The 15,664-nt window shown below is 42.7% G+C and overlaps 3 protein-coding genes and 1 long non-coding RNA gene across 6 annotated transcripts; 2 read left to right on the forward strand and 2 right to left on the reverse strand.

The window, feature by feature from the left end:
- LOC108065924 (uncharacterized) lies at nt 1–3,895 on the forward strand. Its single transcript, XM_044395487.2, has 3 exons — nt 1–211; nt 1,117–1,453; nt 2,638–3,895. Exons 1-3 carry the CDS (start codon nt 51–53, stop codon nt 3,019–3,021), a joined length of 882 nt encoding a protein of 293 aa, XP_044251422.2. The 5' UTR covers nt 1–50; the 3' UTR covers nt 3,022–3,895.
- Nucleotides 3,896–7,394: 3,499 nt separating this feature from the next.
- Nucleotides 7,395–8,059, reverse strand: LOC138913528 (uncharacterized). 3 transcript variants are annotated; one of them, XR_011419298.1, is made up of 2 exons: nt 7,964–8,059; nt 7,395–7,679 (listed from the first exon to the last, which is right to left on the reverse strand). It is a non-coding gene; the product is annotated as an uncharacterized lncRNA (long non-coding RNA). The 3 variants fall into 3 exon arrangements; XR_011419297.1 differs by having other exon boundaries at nt 7,915–8,013; XR_011419296.1 differs by having other exon boundaries at nt 7,886–8,009.
- A 1,813-nt stretch (nt 8,060–9,872) lies between these two features.
- Nucleotides 9,873–11,646, forward strand: HSPBAP1 (HSPB1 associated protein 1). The gene has a single exon (XM_017154048.3). The coding sequence runs from the start codon at nt 10,362–10,364 to the stop codon at nt 11,547–11,549; it is 1,188 nt and encodes a 395-aa protein (XP_017009537.2). The 5' UTR covers nt 9,873–10,361; the 3' UTR covers nt 11,550–11,646.
- On the reverse strand, nt 11,569–15,398 carry ALiX (programmed cell death 6-interacting protein-like protein AliX). Its single transcript, XM_044395621.2, has 6 exons — nt 15,052–15,398; nt 14,729–14,847; nt 14,380–14,661; nt 12,195–13,790; nt 11,946–12,131; nt 11,569–11,884 (listed from the first exon to the last, which is right to left on the reverse strand). Exons 1-6 carry the CDS (start codon nt 15,261–15,263, stop codon nt 11,769–11,771), a joined length of 2,511 nt encoding a protein of 836 aa, XP_044251556.1. The 5' UTR covers nt 15,264–15,398; the 3' UTR covers nt 11,569–11,768.
- Nucleotides 15,399–15,664: the final 266 nt, after the last annotated feature.

Consider the following 15,664-nt stretch of genomic DNA (forward strand, 5'->3'; position numbering starts at 1 on the left):
GATCCCGCAGGTTCTACTGCCTTCTGTGCCTCCTGGCCACTTCCATTTCGATGGCCCAGGGTGCCAGCAATTCGGGAGCGGTTTTGGCCAAGGATGTGGCCCACATGCACAAGACCAGGAGGCTGGAGAGGCGATCGGGAGATCTGACGGCCATCAAGCAGCCCAAACAACTGGCCAGAAGCGCTCACGGGCTCAACAAGAAGCTGCTCAGGTGAGTTACCACACTGCGGGAAAATTATATCATAAATCTCACCATTCAACGCGACTTTTTATGGGCTTTTCTTGAGCACTAGCAATTTATGTTCATAAAATCTTTAGGTAATTTATATTATTAGCCTGTGGTTAGTAATAAAGGAGATCTACCAGTATCACAATGTTTTAGGATAATAAAAAATAAAAAAAACAATAAAATTAGTAGTTATATTACTCATAAAAAATAAAAAGAAATCGCTACCATTTTTTAAGATAATAAAAAAAATTCTAAAAACAATAAATCTAGTAATTATGTAGTAAAATTTGAATTTTCATAATCATAATTAAAAAACCAATATTATGAATATAAAGAAATATGAAATCAAGCTTGTTTAAAATCGTTAATTTCTCTAAATAGGTACAAAAAAATTGAATTAAATTTTTTTTAAATAGTTGTTTCTTAAATTTATTTAAAGTAAAGACTAAAGTTTAAAATCCATCCATTAAAAAAAGTTCAGTGCTTAAATAATGTAACTTTAATAAAGTCATTACAACATCTTCGTAATTAACCTGTCTTATTAAACGATTACAAAGATTAAAGAAAAAAGGAATAATAGTAATTCCTGGACATGTGATAAGTAAGACAACCAACATTAGTTACGCATCTTTGAGTTTGGGTATTTAAATTTCAGAGAACCTGAAAATGATAGTTATGTTTTTCTCACTGCCAACCAAGATGGGTGGACGCCTTTTATTTTGGGCTTAATTAAGTCCCGTGTCCAGCTCATCCCCCTTTGTCAGCCATAAATGATGTAGTGAAATATTCATGAAGCTCTTTCCAGACCAGACACTAAGTCCCCCTACTACCAACCTCTATTACACCAACCGAAACTAAGAAGTAAAACCCCCTCCTTATTCCTACAGCCAGATGGGTTTCATGAAGGTGAAGGCGCCCAATAGCCACAACCGGAAGCGACTGGCGGTTGAGTCACGACGCCATTCCTCGCGCGATGATTCACACATGTTCATCATCAAATTGCCGCCAAATATGCACTACTATGCAGGACCCGGTGCGAAGAATTCCGTCTCAAATGAGCAGGAGAAGTCTGCTAAAGGTAAAGTTGGCAACGCACCCAACAAGATGACAGTGGCAGCAGCAGCAACAGCAGCAACATCAGTGGACACACGAGCAACATCAAGCACGCCAGCAGCAACATCTCTTGTTGCCGAGGCGTCGGCGTTGAAAGCTAACGGGAAAAAGGTAAACGGGATTCCATTAGGTTACACCATAGACATAAGACATGGCTACAAACTGGCTCTCTCTCACCCAAGAACTCTTTGGATCTGGGGGGTTTGGACCTAGACCGCGATAAACATCGCCGCGCATGCGCATAAAACAAATTGCAAAACAGTCGAAGACGACTAAGAAGAAGAAGAAGAAGAAGCTGAAGTGGAAGCGAAATGGATTACCCATTTTGTAGAGAAGCAAGAACAAGAACAAGAGTAAGAAGGCCAAGAACATGCGACTAGAAGAGGCTATTTTTATGCGTGCTACCCCCAATGACCAAAATGGGTATGATGGACCGTGGCGAACTAACCTATAAATAGGCTTTCCATAGGGTCTGTCCATGGGCGGAACAAAGAAGGGATTCGGTTGAAAAATTAAAGTAAATTGGGTATTCAAAAAGCATTCCATATTCAAAAAGTATGGAACAACAAATTTATTAAAAAAATTTAAGTGAAAGGAAGCTAAATTAGGTATTCAAAAAGTATGCAACAACAAGTTTGTTCTAAAAACTAAAATGAATGGATGTTGAATTTGGTATTCAAAAAGTATACAACAACAAATTTGTTTTAAAAATTAAAATAAAAGAATGTAAAATGGGGTATTCAAAAGTAAGAAACAACTTTGTTTTAAAAATTAAAATGTAAGAAAGTTGGGTATTCAAAAAGCAAGCAACAACTGATTATTCCCGAAAACCTCCCCCCACAACCAAATTCTGGATACGCCACTGGGTCTCCCTGACTATAGGTATCCAATAGTCCAGAGAACTCTAGAACAGGGATCCCATACAGCATTCCGAGCTGTAATACATGGCCTTTGTGGAGCTCGGTCGCTGAATTAATGCAGCAAGTGTCAATGTCAGTGGATGTCGGACAGGCGCAATGGCACGAAAATTATTACGCTCTCACGACTGAAGAGCTTCGGTTGATACTAGTACCCCTAGTACCTGAACCAGAAATTAATATGCAGGCCATTAACCAAGTCCGAGCTTCAATTAAAAATGCAATTTGTTTGAGCTGCAGAGGAGTAGAGGTACTATATTCCTGTTTTAGACGCCAACGAAGCACACGGCTGATTTATGGGACGCCAGTCGCAGTCCGCAGTCTACTACCCGTAATGTTGTCTAATCAGTGCGCTTTTTCTCTATATACATATTGCAGGTATCGTTTCCCTTCAGCTCGAATGGAAGGCCTGGTAGGATTTACCACTGGAACCTGCCGGTTCTCAAGGAGGCGCTGGCGAAGAAGCCGCACTTTGCCCATGTCTCGGCGGCGGATCGAAATCGCCTGTTGGACATACAAAGTGTGCCCACCTGGCGCCAGCCCTGGGAAAATGAGACCTCGGAGAAGGGTGGTTTCAGCGGTGGGAAGTCCAAGTACCGCAAATCCCTGAAGCCCAAATCGCCCACGTACTATGCGCCCTCGCAGGCGGTCAGCAAGCAGAGTTTCCACAAGTACTTCGCGGGCAATGGAAAGCCCAAGGGATTCTATGTCATCAAGGAGCACCAGAAGAAGCCGCAGTTCTACCAGAACATCATCTCGTAATCCAGTTGATAGGGGAGCCATCTGATCAAAATACCTTCGAAAGACTGCGGTGCCGGGCGTTCTATTTTTTAAATACTTTTACCTTTTCCGTCCAGTTTCCACTTGGAATTCCTTTCCGAGAAAATCTATCTATATAATCTATCTGAGCTCCAATCCAGCAACTGTTTAACAATTGAGTGGGGCGGGCTCAAGTCTATTTTTATAAAACGGCAATGAATACAATAACAGAGGGGTTGGTTTGGGGAGGTTGTATACCAATCAATCAATGATCAACCATATAAGCACAAAGCAGGTCAATGAAATCGTATTTATTATTAAAAGCTTTATAGGAGTTTTTATACAACTTTAAAGATTAAAGTTTAAAATTGAAATTTTTAAACACTCACGAACAAAATTAATCGTATTATATATTGGAACCAATCCCAATTTTAATCAGCTTAATAATTTAATAATCTTTAAAAGCTCTGGGTTTGGTTTTAAGTATCTTTAATATTTTTCATGGACCTTTCTTCAAGTCATTGAACTTTTAAATTAAAATTGGTATCAAATTGACCTTAAAACATATCGGTTTGATCTGTTAATGTAAAACCTACGAGGGCAATCCTCTGAAAGACCAGCCCTATCTGCATTTAGCTAAGCATCTACGGCAAGCAATAAATTATGGCATATATCAAGCTAGGTTTAAGTGCATGAACGATTTTGTTTTGATAAATAAATATTGACTGATTTTAAAGAGTGCAATCCCTTTAAATACCCGTCTGAATCATGAATCAGACAAAGGGCCAAAAAAGGGGGCGGAACTTCTGTCTGCTGCGAGTTTGTTGACTTGGACAAAGGTGAATTGAATTCGGAGAGTCGGAGGAAAAGGTGACTGTCTGGCGAATTTGGCTGCTGTCACGACAGAGACACAAGCTTAAAGAGCGGAACAAAAAACCTGGCAGCAGAAAAAACAAAAATCGAGCTAATTATATAAGAGGCTATCGCTATAAGACCGGGCGTCTTGGGAAGATTTAAGATTGGGCCTGAAAAAAATCACAAAAAAAGCAAAAACGGAAGCGGGGCGAGCGTGCGCATGCGCAGTTTCTCATTCGGCAGATAAAGCCGCAGACAGGGCAAAGGCAGAGATTTAGATACATATTTATAAGACAGCGCCAAGTCGCCAGAAGTAACAGCCGCATAATGACAAAAAATCGGGCAGTCAGACGGCGCACCTCCAAACTGCCGCATAAATAATGTTGTATGTTTTGTTCTTTCCCTCTTGAATTCGCTTTTCTTTTCTTTTTTTTTTGGCGACTCTGGCGCATAATTGTTTTTTGCAGCTTACGTTTTCCTGATTCTCTGATTCCGATTCCCAGTCTGCTGACTCACGAGCGTTGAACTTTTCACCCGTATCCGTGGCATATTGAGTGCGCGGCTTAAGTAGATTTAATGACTTGTAGTTTCGCGGAGAATGAGACATAAATCACTTTTATGACAAATGGAGGATGGGACCATCTCATTGATTTTTTATGGCCGTCATCAGGGAAAATGAAAGGCTAAGGATGAGAATAAGGCTTCCCAAGATAACCGTTGTGGCAATCAAAAGTCGGATAACATTCGTTTCCCCGATTGTACTATCGTTGCCACTTGTTAACGCCATTTCCGCCTGTCATATCAAAATAATTATCTCAAAGTGTGGCTCTAGCCGAGAGTCCTAGGAACCGATCCAAACTCCATACCCAACCCAACCAAACCGAACCGATCTGACTCTTAAAACAAGACTCGTTTCTATCTGCAACTACTGGACAACTTGATCTGCAGAACAAGTTCTTCACGCAATCTTGATTGCAATTATGTAATTCGAAATTCTTACTAATTAAACTAACATTTCGCCTAATCGTATTTGCATTGCACTCGAAACATAAGCAACATACCATTCGGAAGAATTGTTGGAAAATGATTAGGCGAATATTTATTACAAATATTTCCTTTATTTGATAACTTGCAAAGTTCATTAATCAAAATGAGACAACTGTCCTCATCTTGGTCTTTTTGGGCTTAGCTTTCGCAAAGACGATGCCCGAAAATATTGAATTGGAGTTCCTTCCAAGGTTACCGAAGGCAGGTAGATATGATTCTTAAGAAATCGTATGTATTTTCCTTTATTTATTAAATTGGCTTATCATTTGCAGAACTTTATTGTGGGTGGGCGATAATATGACCAGCAAAATATTTGATTTTTAAACAAATTAAGTAAGCTTTTTGATTTAAATGAAGAACTTGTGACAGTAAAGGTTACCTCATTACATCATTACCCGTTTTCTTCTCTGATAAAAACTACGGACATTCAGAGCTTAAAGTTGAATTTTACTTTAATAAGCGGACCAGATAGCGGCCCTAAAAGCTGTGATTTCTCAACAATGTGCCATCTAAGTATTATGTTAGACAAATTTCTTAGTTTTTTTTTTAATTTGCAGCGAAGCAACGCTGGCATCACGAATTAGTTCGTTCTAGTCAAGAAATTTTAGATATATATGGCATGGTTTAGGCACTAGGTTATCCAAAATGAATCTGGTAATCCTCTTTCTGGCCATCTTAGGCGGAGCTTTCGCTGAACAGGATGTGAGATTCGGTAGAACTTTAGCTCCAGCTCCATGGTTCTGGAGTATTCGAAATTAAAACAAGAGAGAACGCTATAGTCGAGTGCCCCGACTATCAGATACCCGTTACTCAGCTAGCATGGCGAGGGAGATGGAGATATGAAACTTTGATTGTGCATAACTTTTTAATGAACGGTCCGATTTGAAAAATGTCTTCTAAATTTCAATAGGTATTAATAAACACTATTGCATTTATACATTTTTAAAATCTTAAAAGATGTGGCCACTAGACGCATTTTAAAATCGTTTATGGCGATTGTGGGGGTTAGAGGGGGCGTGGCCCTCAAGTGAAGCAAACTTGCGCTGCGTAGGAAGCCCAAGAATATGTGTGGGTAATCTTAACTTTCTAGCTTTTATAGTTTTCGAGATCTGAGCGTTCATACGGACAGGCGGACATGGCTAAATCGACTCGGCTAAGGATCCTGATCAGGAATGTATATACTTTATTGGGTAGGAAACGCTTTCTTCTAATATAATATACCCTTTTATCTGCGAGTAACGGGTATAAAAATTAAGAACTTGAAGGTACCTAAAACCAATATTTGTAAGCAACCTTTACTATAACCTAAGTTTTGTGATTATGCAACCAAGCCTTTTAAGTATGACAACTTGCTTGAATTATGAATAATTTCAAGTGATTCAATCGTGAATTACTTGAACCTTGCATCGCAAATTAATTCGTGCCACTGAAAATTTGTATGAATCGTATATAAGGCAATAGTTTAGGCACTTGTTTATTAAAAATGGATCTGGCAATCCTCTTCCTGGCCATCCTAGGCGGAGCTACCGCTGCAGCCAACGACAACGATCCGTTCTTTATTAGACCTCGCCCACCCCACTTGAAAAATAGTGAACTAGCGAAACCAGCTATCGGAAACCTTATACATGAACCGTTGTTTAAAGTGGATCCACGGCTCAATAGACCTTGGCCTTCCAAAATAGTGAAGCCAGCAATCGGAAGACTTGGAAATAGTTTTGATCCGTTCCATAGACCTCTCCCACCCCACTTGGCCATACAAAATAGTGAACTAGCGAAACCAGCAATCGGTAGATTTGGAAACAGTAATGATCCGTTCTTTATTAGACCTCGCCCACCCCACTTGAAAAATAGTGAACTAGCGAAACCAGCTATCGGAAACCTTATACATGAACCGTTGTTTAAAGTGGATCCACGGCTCAATAGACCTTGGCCTTCCAAAATAGTGAAGCCAGCAATCGGAAGACTTGGAAATAGTTTTGATCCGTTCCATAGACCTCTCCCACCCCACTTGGCCACACAAAATAGTGAACTAGCGAAACCAGCAATGGATCCAAGGTTCAATATACCTGGGCCTTCCGAAATGGTGAAGCCAGCAATCGGAAGACTTGGAAATAGTTTTGATCCGTTCCATAGACCCCTCCCACCCCAATTAAAAAACAACAAAAGCTAAAGAAAGAATAAAGAATAAAGATCTTCAAGCTACCTAAAACCAAATTTTTAATCAAACATTGTTATATTTTTGTGATTACGCCAGAATGTGTTTTTCAGTATAACAACTTTGTTGATTTATTTATAATTTCATTAGCTCCAAAATGAAACTGGTTGTCGTCTTCCTGGCCATTTTGTGCGAAGCTTCCTTTAATTTGGGTACAGGATTTTGTAAAGCCCTGGTGGTGTTTTCTCTCAATTTAATCCAAGGTTTACTAGCTGGGGCTTTAAGAAAGAAGTAATAAATAAATTGCAAAAGCAACAAATTCAATTCAAGTATGACAAACATGATTTATTATTTCTAATTTCAAGCGAATCTGCCGATGCCATTACGAATTACTGAAAAAGTTTTAGATATATAAGGCATGGTTTAGCCACTTGGTTGTCCAAAATGAATCTGATAATCCTTTTCCTGGGCATCTTAGGCGGAGCTACCGCTGCACAGGATAGAATATTCGGTGAACCTTACCCTTCCGATATACAGGATCCGTTGTTAGGTAGACATCCCCCTGCCGATATAATGCATCCATGGTTTTAGTGAATGGTCCGATCTGAAAAATGTATAGGCACTATGAATATGAAGCCCCATTTTAAATTCGCTTAAGGCTATTGTGGGCGTTAGGGGCGCGTGGCTCCTTGATGAAACTTGTGAAGGAACCCAAGGAATCTGCATTTTTAGTCCCAACTTTCTAGCTTGTATAGTTTCCGAGATCTCAGCGTTCATACGGATGGACAGACGGATCAAGAATATATATACTTTTTAGGGTTGCAAACGCTTCCTTCTACCTGTTACTGTTACGAGTAACGGGTATAAAAATTAACAACTTAAAGGTACCTAAAACCAAAAATTCTAAGCAAGCTTTATTATAACCTAAGTTTTGTGATTACGCAACTAAGTGCCCTTTAAGTATGACAACTTGGTTGATTTGTTAATAATTTCAAGTGAAAAAAACGTAGGCATCGCGAACTAGTTCGTTCCACTAAATAATTGAAAGATATATATATAAGGAAATGGTTCAGCCACTTGTTTAGCAAAAATGAAACTGGTAATCCTCTTCCTGGCCATCTTGGGTGGAGCTTCCGCTTCCATTATAACTCGCCCTCCCGGTAGAATAATTGCCACTCCCAAACTTCCACGAGATAGAATCTGGAAGTTTTAACATTAAAAAAATACAAAAACATCAAAGGCAAAACAAAAAGCCAAATTTGTAAGAAAACATTGTTATAAATTAAATGTTGTGATTACGCAACAGTTTGCCTTTCAAGTATAAAAACATTGTTGATTTATTTATAGTTTCATAACGAATTAATTCGTTCTAAAAGTTTTCGAAAAATAAGGCCTCATTTAGAAAATTGGTTGTCAGAAATAAAACTGATCGGATTCACTACTTAGAAACTGTCACTTTCGTGTTTAGCAATTAGACCTCCCATCGAAACCACGACTTATAAACTGGCACTGTGCTGTTTACCAAAGTCAACAAATAATCTTCAACCTTAAATCCACTTTTTTTAAGAAAACTTTCTTATAAATTACGTTTTATGATTACGCAACAATGTGCCTTTCATGTGTGACAAACATGCCACTACGAATTAGTTCGTTCTACTGAAAAAGTTCTTGATATATAAGGTGCCATTTAGCCATTTGGATATCAGAAATGAAACTGGTAATCATCTTCCTGGCCATCTTGGGCGGAGCTTTCGCTCAATTGGATACTCAGAGGGACGGTTGGATCGACAAGAACGGAAAACGTAGGCCATTGGTTCTGTGAATTTAAGAAAAAATGGATTGGATTATGGTTCGAAAATATAAATAAATAAACTGTAAAAGCAACAAAATCTAAGAACTTCAAGGTACCTCTAACTTAAGTTTTGTGACAACGCAACAATGCGCATTCCAAGTGTGACAAACAGATTTGTGTATAATTCCAAGCGAATCAGCCGATGCTATTACGAATTAGTTCGTTCTACTGAAAAAGTTATAGATATATAAGGTGTCAATTAGCCATTTGGATATCAGAAATGAAATTGGCAATCCTCTTCCTGGCCATCTTGTGCGGAGCTTTCGCTCAGTTGGAGAATTGGGGTTGGGGCGGTTGGATCAACAAGAACGGAACACTTGAGCCATTGGAATCAATTGATTAGACATTGGATCCACCAAAACGGATCACTTAAATTATGGGTTGAAAATAAAAATAAATAAACTGTACAAGCAAAAAAATATAAGAACTTCGAGGTTCCTAAAACTAAAAACTTTATTACAAATTTAATGTTGTGTTTACGCAACAATATTTGAAGCGAACCAACCGAAGCCATCACGAATTAGTTCGTTCTACTGAACCAGTTTTATATATATAAGGCATCATTTAGTCATTTGAATCACTTGTTTATCAAAAATGAAACTGATAATCCTCTTCCTGGTCATCTTGGGCGGAGCTTTTGCTCAATTGGATACTTGGAGGGACGGTTGGATCGACCAGAACGGAAAACTTCAGCCATGGGTAAAGTGACTTTAAGAAAAATTGGATTCAAGACATTGGATGCACCAGAACGGATGACGTAAATTATGGGTCGAAAATAAAATTAAATAAACTGTAAAAGTAAAAAATAAAAAAACATCCAGGTACCTATAACTTTAGTTTTCTGATTACGCAATAATGTGCCTTCCAAGTATGACAAAATAGATTTGTTTATAATCAACCGATAACATTACGAATTAGTTCGTTCTACTAATAAAGTTTTAGATATATAAGGCATAATTTAGCCATTTGGATCACTTGTTTATCAAAAATGAAAATGGTAATCCTCTTCCTAGTCATCTTGGGCGGAGCCTTTGCGCAATTGGATTCAAAATATTGGATCGACCAGAACGGAACTACTAGGCATTGGGTAAGGTGATTTAAAAAAAAATGGATTCAAGACAAGAACGGATCACGTATGCTATGGTTCGAAGATAAAACTAAATAAACTTTAAAAGAAGCTTTAATTTACAAGCGCACGAAACGGAGAATTTAATTTCAAAGAAAAATACAAATTATCAAATAACATTTGCTAATATATTTCCAATTTAAAGACTATATTATTAAGAAACCGGATCGAATTGCTTTGGGATTTTGAAATTGAATAATCCCGCCAAGCCATTTTGGCGCCAAAGTGACCGGAATAGGGGTTATTTTACTAGGGTCTGGGTATCAGCCACACTGGCCTGAAAATAAATAATAAATAAATAAACTCCAATGAGCTCCGCGCTGAGGGACCTCATCCTGAACACCCGGGTGCCGCTGATCCTGGACCAGTTCCCGCTGGAATGGGAGTGCTTCGAGGGCTCCCTGCACGACTGGTGCGAGCGGTTCGACCAGGAGGCCACCGATCCGCCGGCCTTCGAGCTGATGTCCCTGACGGACAGCAGGACGCCGCAGTGGGAGCGCAAGCGGACGAAGGCCACTCACATGGGCATGCAGGAGTTCCTGCGGGAGTATGGAGTCCTGGAGGAGGATCACACCCACTGGGCGGCGTACCAGTACAAGAGGGCCCACGAAATGCCGGCTAGTTGCTTGAAAGGCATCGATTTCTCCTGCTTTGGTTTCCCCGAGCACGGCAACGACTTCAGCCTCTGGCTGGGATCGGAGCAGGCCAACACGCCATGTCACTACGACACCTTCGGCGTGAATATCGTGGTCCAGGTGCACGGCTGCAAGTCCTGGCTGCTCTTCCCGCCCGAAACGCCGCTGCAGAGCACTAGGATTCCCTACGAAGAGTCCAGTGTCTACTGCCTGGACAACTTCTATGCCCCGGATCCGCAGAAGATGAGGAGCTATGAGGATCTAGGCAGAGAGGCCTACCACTGCAACCTGCAGGCAGGCGATGTGCTCATCGTTCCACGTCACTGGTGGCACTACGTGGAGGCCATGTCCACGTCGCTGAGCGTCAACTACTGGGTGCCGCTCAAGGTGGACATGGACTTGGCACTCGATGAGTTCCTGGTCAAGCACATCGTGGAAAGCTTCGTCAAGGGGGAGAGTGATGAGATAAAGGAATACCTCCTCAATCCCAACCAGCTGGAGGACATTTCCAGCAAGCCGAGTGAACTCTTCGCCCAATTTGAGCAGGCGGTGAAGAATATGGAAGGCGGTCAGAGCAAGCGGAAGCTCTGGGAATCGGATTACCTCAGTCAAGCGGACTGGAAAACCCTGCTGGACAGTAGTAACCTCACTGTGCGACCTCTAGAAGTGATGCCCCACGATGAATACAAGCTGCTGCTAAACGCCAACTCCAAGAGGTTCCAAATCCAGAGTCAACCAGAGATAGTTCCTCCCATCAGTTCCACCTGGGAGCTCCTAGTGACCAGCATGTGTGCTCCGCGTGTGATTGCCGGAATGAAGAGGGAGTTCTTCCGTAGACTGCAACAAAGTGACCCTTCGTAGCTTATAATACAAAAAGATCTTTAGAGATAACGTTTACTATGATGCGTGATAATATTGTTGCATATGTGAGATTAAAATCCAATAAGCCATCAACATGTATGATACAATTTCCAAACAGAACCAGAATACGGAGCATTAAATGCCGAATACCATCCATCGTCTCTCTGCCATGCGATTGACCCTTGGGCGGACATGAAGTTGCTAGCTTAAGAGGGCCCTCTACCAGCCCGGTGGCTTCTGGTTGGGGTAGCCGCCCTGCTGATTAGCATAGCTGCCGGGATAGGTTCCATAGTGGCCGGGCGGAGGTCCCTGCGGGAATCCTTGGTACTGATAGGCTGCAGGAAGGGTAAAAAGTTATTAGAGATCCTTTTTTTTATTAAGTATTCCATAACTTACTGCCCGGATACGGCAAGGTGGCGTACGGATTGAAGCTTTGAGGCATTGGAGCGGGCACATAGGCAGGATATGGCACTCCTGGCTGGGCTCCATACGGAATGGGCATGCCTTGCACCTGGGCCGGATACGGAATGTTGGCCGTTGATGCTACAGGCGGCACACTGGGTGCAGAACCAGGTGGAATATCTAAAGAGGATTACATAGCATTTATTATATGGTTTCTTTTGCGGGTTAAGCTACTCCACTTACCGCTGCCACTGCCCGAAGTGGAGGCGTAGTGCGAGGGCAGCGCCGGAGTGGCTGGACAAGCCTGGCGACTGGACTCCGTGGTCAGATCCTTGAGCAGCTCCTCCTTCTCCGTCTTGCGGGCAAACACAAAGTCGCTTATCTTGTTCTGGAAGACGACCAGCAGCTGTGTGAGGTCGTTGTAGAACTTGGTGCCCTCCTGCAGGTTGCCGGACAGTTCAATGTAGCTGTCGTAGGCGCTGGCCAGTTCCTGGTACAGAGTGTCCCGCGAACTGCCGCAGCTGCCGGTCTCGGAGACAAAGTCACCGTGGGCGCTCTGGATGTCGGCCACCAGCGACTGCTGGCGCTCCACGCTTTCGCGCACCTGCTGCTGCAGGGGATTTAGAACCTGGCCAATGCGAGCCAAGGACAAGGCGGGCTCATCGATGGCACCATCCTTCTGCAGGGCAATCAAGAACTCGTCCTTCATATCGAACGTGGCTCCCTTGAGCTCCGATTCGATGGCCTCGCGCTCCGCCTTGATGGTCTCCACGTCGTCCATCAGCCGCTTCACCCGCTGCACGCTGGAGCAGTTGGGATCCACACTGCCGCTGGCCGAGGGCAGTGACTGCTGGATTTGATCCGGTGGCAGCGAGAGCAGCTGGATGCCCTTCTGGTTGGCCTCGAACTTCTGGCGCACCACCTTGTCGGCCTCAATGGCATTGGTAATGACCTCGCGGTACTTCTTCGCATTCGTGCGGAACATCTCGGTCAGCTTGTCGGAGGAGATGCGAGTCCAGCGCTCCTTGAACTGCCCACGCAACTGGTTGTCCGAGTCGCGTTCCTCGTCCAACAGCCGCTCGGTTTCGTCGAGAATCTCGCGATTGCGATTCAGCAGCTCGGGCAGATCCTTCAGCAGCGTCTGCACGTTCTCGATGCCGCCCTTCTGGCGAACCTCAACGGCCTTGTCCTTCAGCGACGGCGGCAGTCCGCTGTTGCCATCGGCCGTCTCCACGGCGGCCGGAAGATTCAAGCTGGCTAAGACAGCATTAAGTGTTTGAGTCGATTCACGCAGCTTCATGATCTCCACATTGACAATCTCATTGCGACGCATATCGGAGGCGGTGAGCGCGCGATGCAGCTCCACTGGCACCAGGGCAGTGAAGATGTCCTTGAAGTTTCCTGCCATCGGCACACCAATCGGCAAGGGCTTGGCCAATTGAGCTTTTCCCGGGGAAGCCAAAGTGCTCAAATCCGGTATAATTTCGTTGTAGATGAACTCGTTGTCCTTGGTGGACTCGGCCAGGTTGCGCTTGGCCCGGCTAAAGTACTCATCCAAGTAGGTCTCATTTCCTCCACGCGACTGAGCCGCCTTGAAGAGATCGATGGCGTTGCGCAGGCGGGCGATCTCCTCGCCAATCTTCTTGGACGAGCGGCACACGAGACTCTGGTACAACTGGGTGAGGGCATGGAAGCCGGCCTGCTTGCCAGCCACCGTGGGTATCCACTCCTTCTCCCACAGACTGCGCACCGACTCCTTCTGCATGGCACGGAGTACGTCGGCGTAGAACTCCTCCGCCTGGCAGCACAGCTTGGCGATTATCTGGTCCTTCATGTTATCTGTGCGGATAGAAATGCTTGATAATTAATATCTGTTGGGTTATAAATACTTGAACTTTTAAGGGCTTTACTGCTGATTAAAATCTTATCGTTCTCTGACATGTATGATTCATGCCCAGTTTTGTTATCATATAAAAATAGGAAATATAGGGTAATGAACCCTTGGAAAATAAACAGAGGTTTTAAATAATCTAAGCAGTAAATTACCTAACAGAAATATATATTTTGTACCAATAACTTTAAAAAACTGAAGAAAGTTATCATTTTGTATATTTTTTTTCGAAATAAGAAACAATTATAAGTTCATATAAGGTTTGTATAATAATAGAACTACACTTATTGAGTAACAACCTCTCCAAAGAAGCTTTTTAGCTGATAAACTATTTTTATCGCCTAATGTAAACAGTAAACCATTGTTCATAGATAAGAACTTTAATAGTACCAGTGATCTTATCTATTATTATTTATATATTTAAATTCCTGGCACTACAAGTTAAACTTATATATTAATGTGCTAGTCACGTGAATTACAATACTTTTTGATCAGAATAACTTAGTAAGTTATCTTATAAACATATATAGCACATACCTTTAATGGCCTTCAGGATGAACACCTCCTGGGCCTGGGCGACCATCAGAGCCTGCAGCACGGTCAGCGTGTCCTGGCTGAGATCGGGCGTGGGCTCCGAGGGCACCGCCGCCGGCGTGGCTCCCTTCAGGTACTGGAAGATGCCGGCGCTCTGCTGGAGCAGCTTGATGGCCAGCTTGAGGCCCTCGTCCGAATCCAGCTGCTGACTGGCAGCGATGCTGCTCTGCAGGGCGGCGATGTTGAAGAGGACGCATACCTTCTCGTAGAGCAGGGAGGTATGGGCTGTTCGGGGATTAAATATACATAAGATAATGGTGAAATACATAGTATTAGATGATGAATCACTCACTCAGGCTGATTTTGCCGCCGAAAATGGAGCCCTTGTCGAAGGCATCCTTCCACTTGAAGGGTATCTGCAGTTCGCTAACCGATATCTTGGTCTCCAGCGCACAGATCTGGTCATAATAGCTGGAAATATAGAATGGGGGAGCTTAATAATGGTAGGACTACGTCATCGGAGAGCTTGTTTACGTCTGACCAGCGCACCAATACAGAAGCACCAGGTGGCGAATGGAATGGAATGGGTGTGATTAGCTCCTACTTTTCTACTGCTAGTGGGTGACTCATCTGGAGATCCCCGGAAAAGTACCCCTAATATAAAGAAATACTTACGCATAGACAATCTCCAGCGAGGCCTCGTACTTCTCGAAGAATTTCCAAATCGCCAAATTGCGTTGTTTCGAAAATTCGTTTACGGCCTCCGCATACTTCGCCTTCTCCTCCTCCGTCGCCCCGTTGTAGGTGCTCTGGATGAGATTGTTCAGCGGCTTGACCACGTCCACCTCCGACGGCTTCTTCAGCGGCACGCCCAGAAACTTCGACATCTTTTCCTGTTCTGCGGAGTTGGTCTTTTGTCTGATACTCTGATTCAGATGCGGATTCCAAGATATTAATTAAACCGTCTGGTCGCTCTTTTCGAACTTCGCTTTGCGCTCTCTTTCTCCTCCAACAGCTGGCCAGCGATGGCCGACCGTCGATTGTGTTATCGATAACATTTGGTTACTAGTATCACAAAGCTATATTTTTTAGCTATTTTGGCTGCAGCTATTTTTAAATAATTATTTACCTCCTCACCGAGTGCAGTGTGTTCAAATGCTAGACTGTTGAATTATAAACTCAACTTCTAAAAATGACCTCGAGTTCGCTAACGCACTCAATTTATTTTATATTTATAGTTTTATTCTTTACTTTTTTTTAAATTAAGTTTTTAAAGTAATTTCTATCA

The sequence above is a fragment of the Drosophila takahashii genome, chromosome 3R, assembly GCF_030179915.1.
Source record: "Drosophila takahashii strain IR98-3 E-12201 chromosome 3R, DtakHiC1v2, whole genome shotgun sequence".
Taxonomy (NCBI): domain Eukaryota; kingdom Metazoa; phylum Arthropoda; class Insecta; order Diptera; family Drosophilidae; genus Drosophila; species Drosophila takahashii.

Excerpts from the sequence above, each read along its gene's own strand:
- LOC108065924 (XM_044395487.2), top strand. The coding sequence starts at position 51 with ATGGCCCAGGGTGCCAGCAATTCGGGAGCGGTTTTGGCCAAGGATGTG. Across the intron at positions 212-1,116 it reads CTCAACAAGAAGCTGCTCAG|CCAGATGGGTTTCATGAAGG; the intron begins GTGAGTTACCAC and ends TTATTCCTACAG. Across the intron at positions 1,454-2,637 it reads TGAAAGCTAACGGGAAAAAG|GTATCGTTTCCCTTCAGCTC; the intron begins GTAAACGGGATT and ends TACATATTGCAG.
- ALiX (XM_044395621.2), bottom strand. The coding sequence starts at position 15,263 with ATGTCGAAGTTTCTGGGCGTGCCGCTGAAGAAGCCGTCGGAGGTGGAC. Across the intron at positions 14,848-15,051 it reads TCGCTGGAGATTGTCTATGC|CTATTATGACCAGATCTGTG; the intron begins GTAAGTATTTCT and ends CTATATTTCCAG. Across the intron at positions 11,885-11,945 it reads CACCTTGCCGTATCCGGGCA|CCTATCAGTACCAAGGATTC; the intron begins GTAAGTTATGGA and ends CCCTTCCTGCAG.
- HSPBAP1 (XM_017154048.3), top strand. The coding sequence starts at position 10,362 with ATGAGCTCCGCGCTGAGGGACCTCATCCTGAACACCCGGGTGCCGCTG.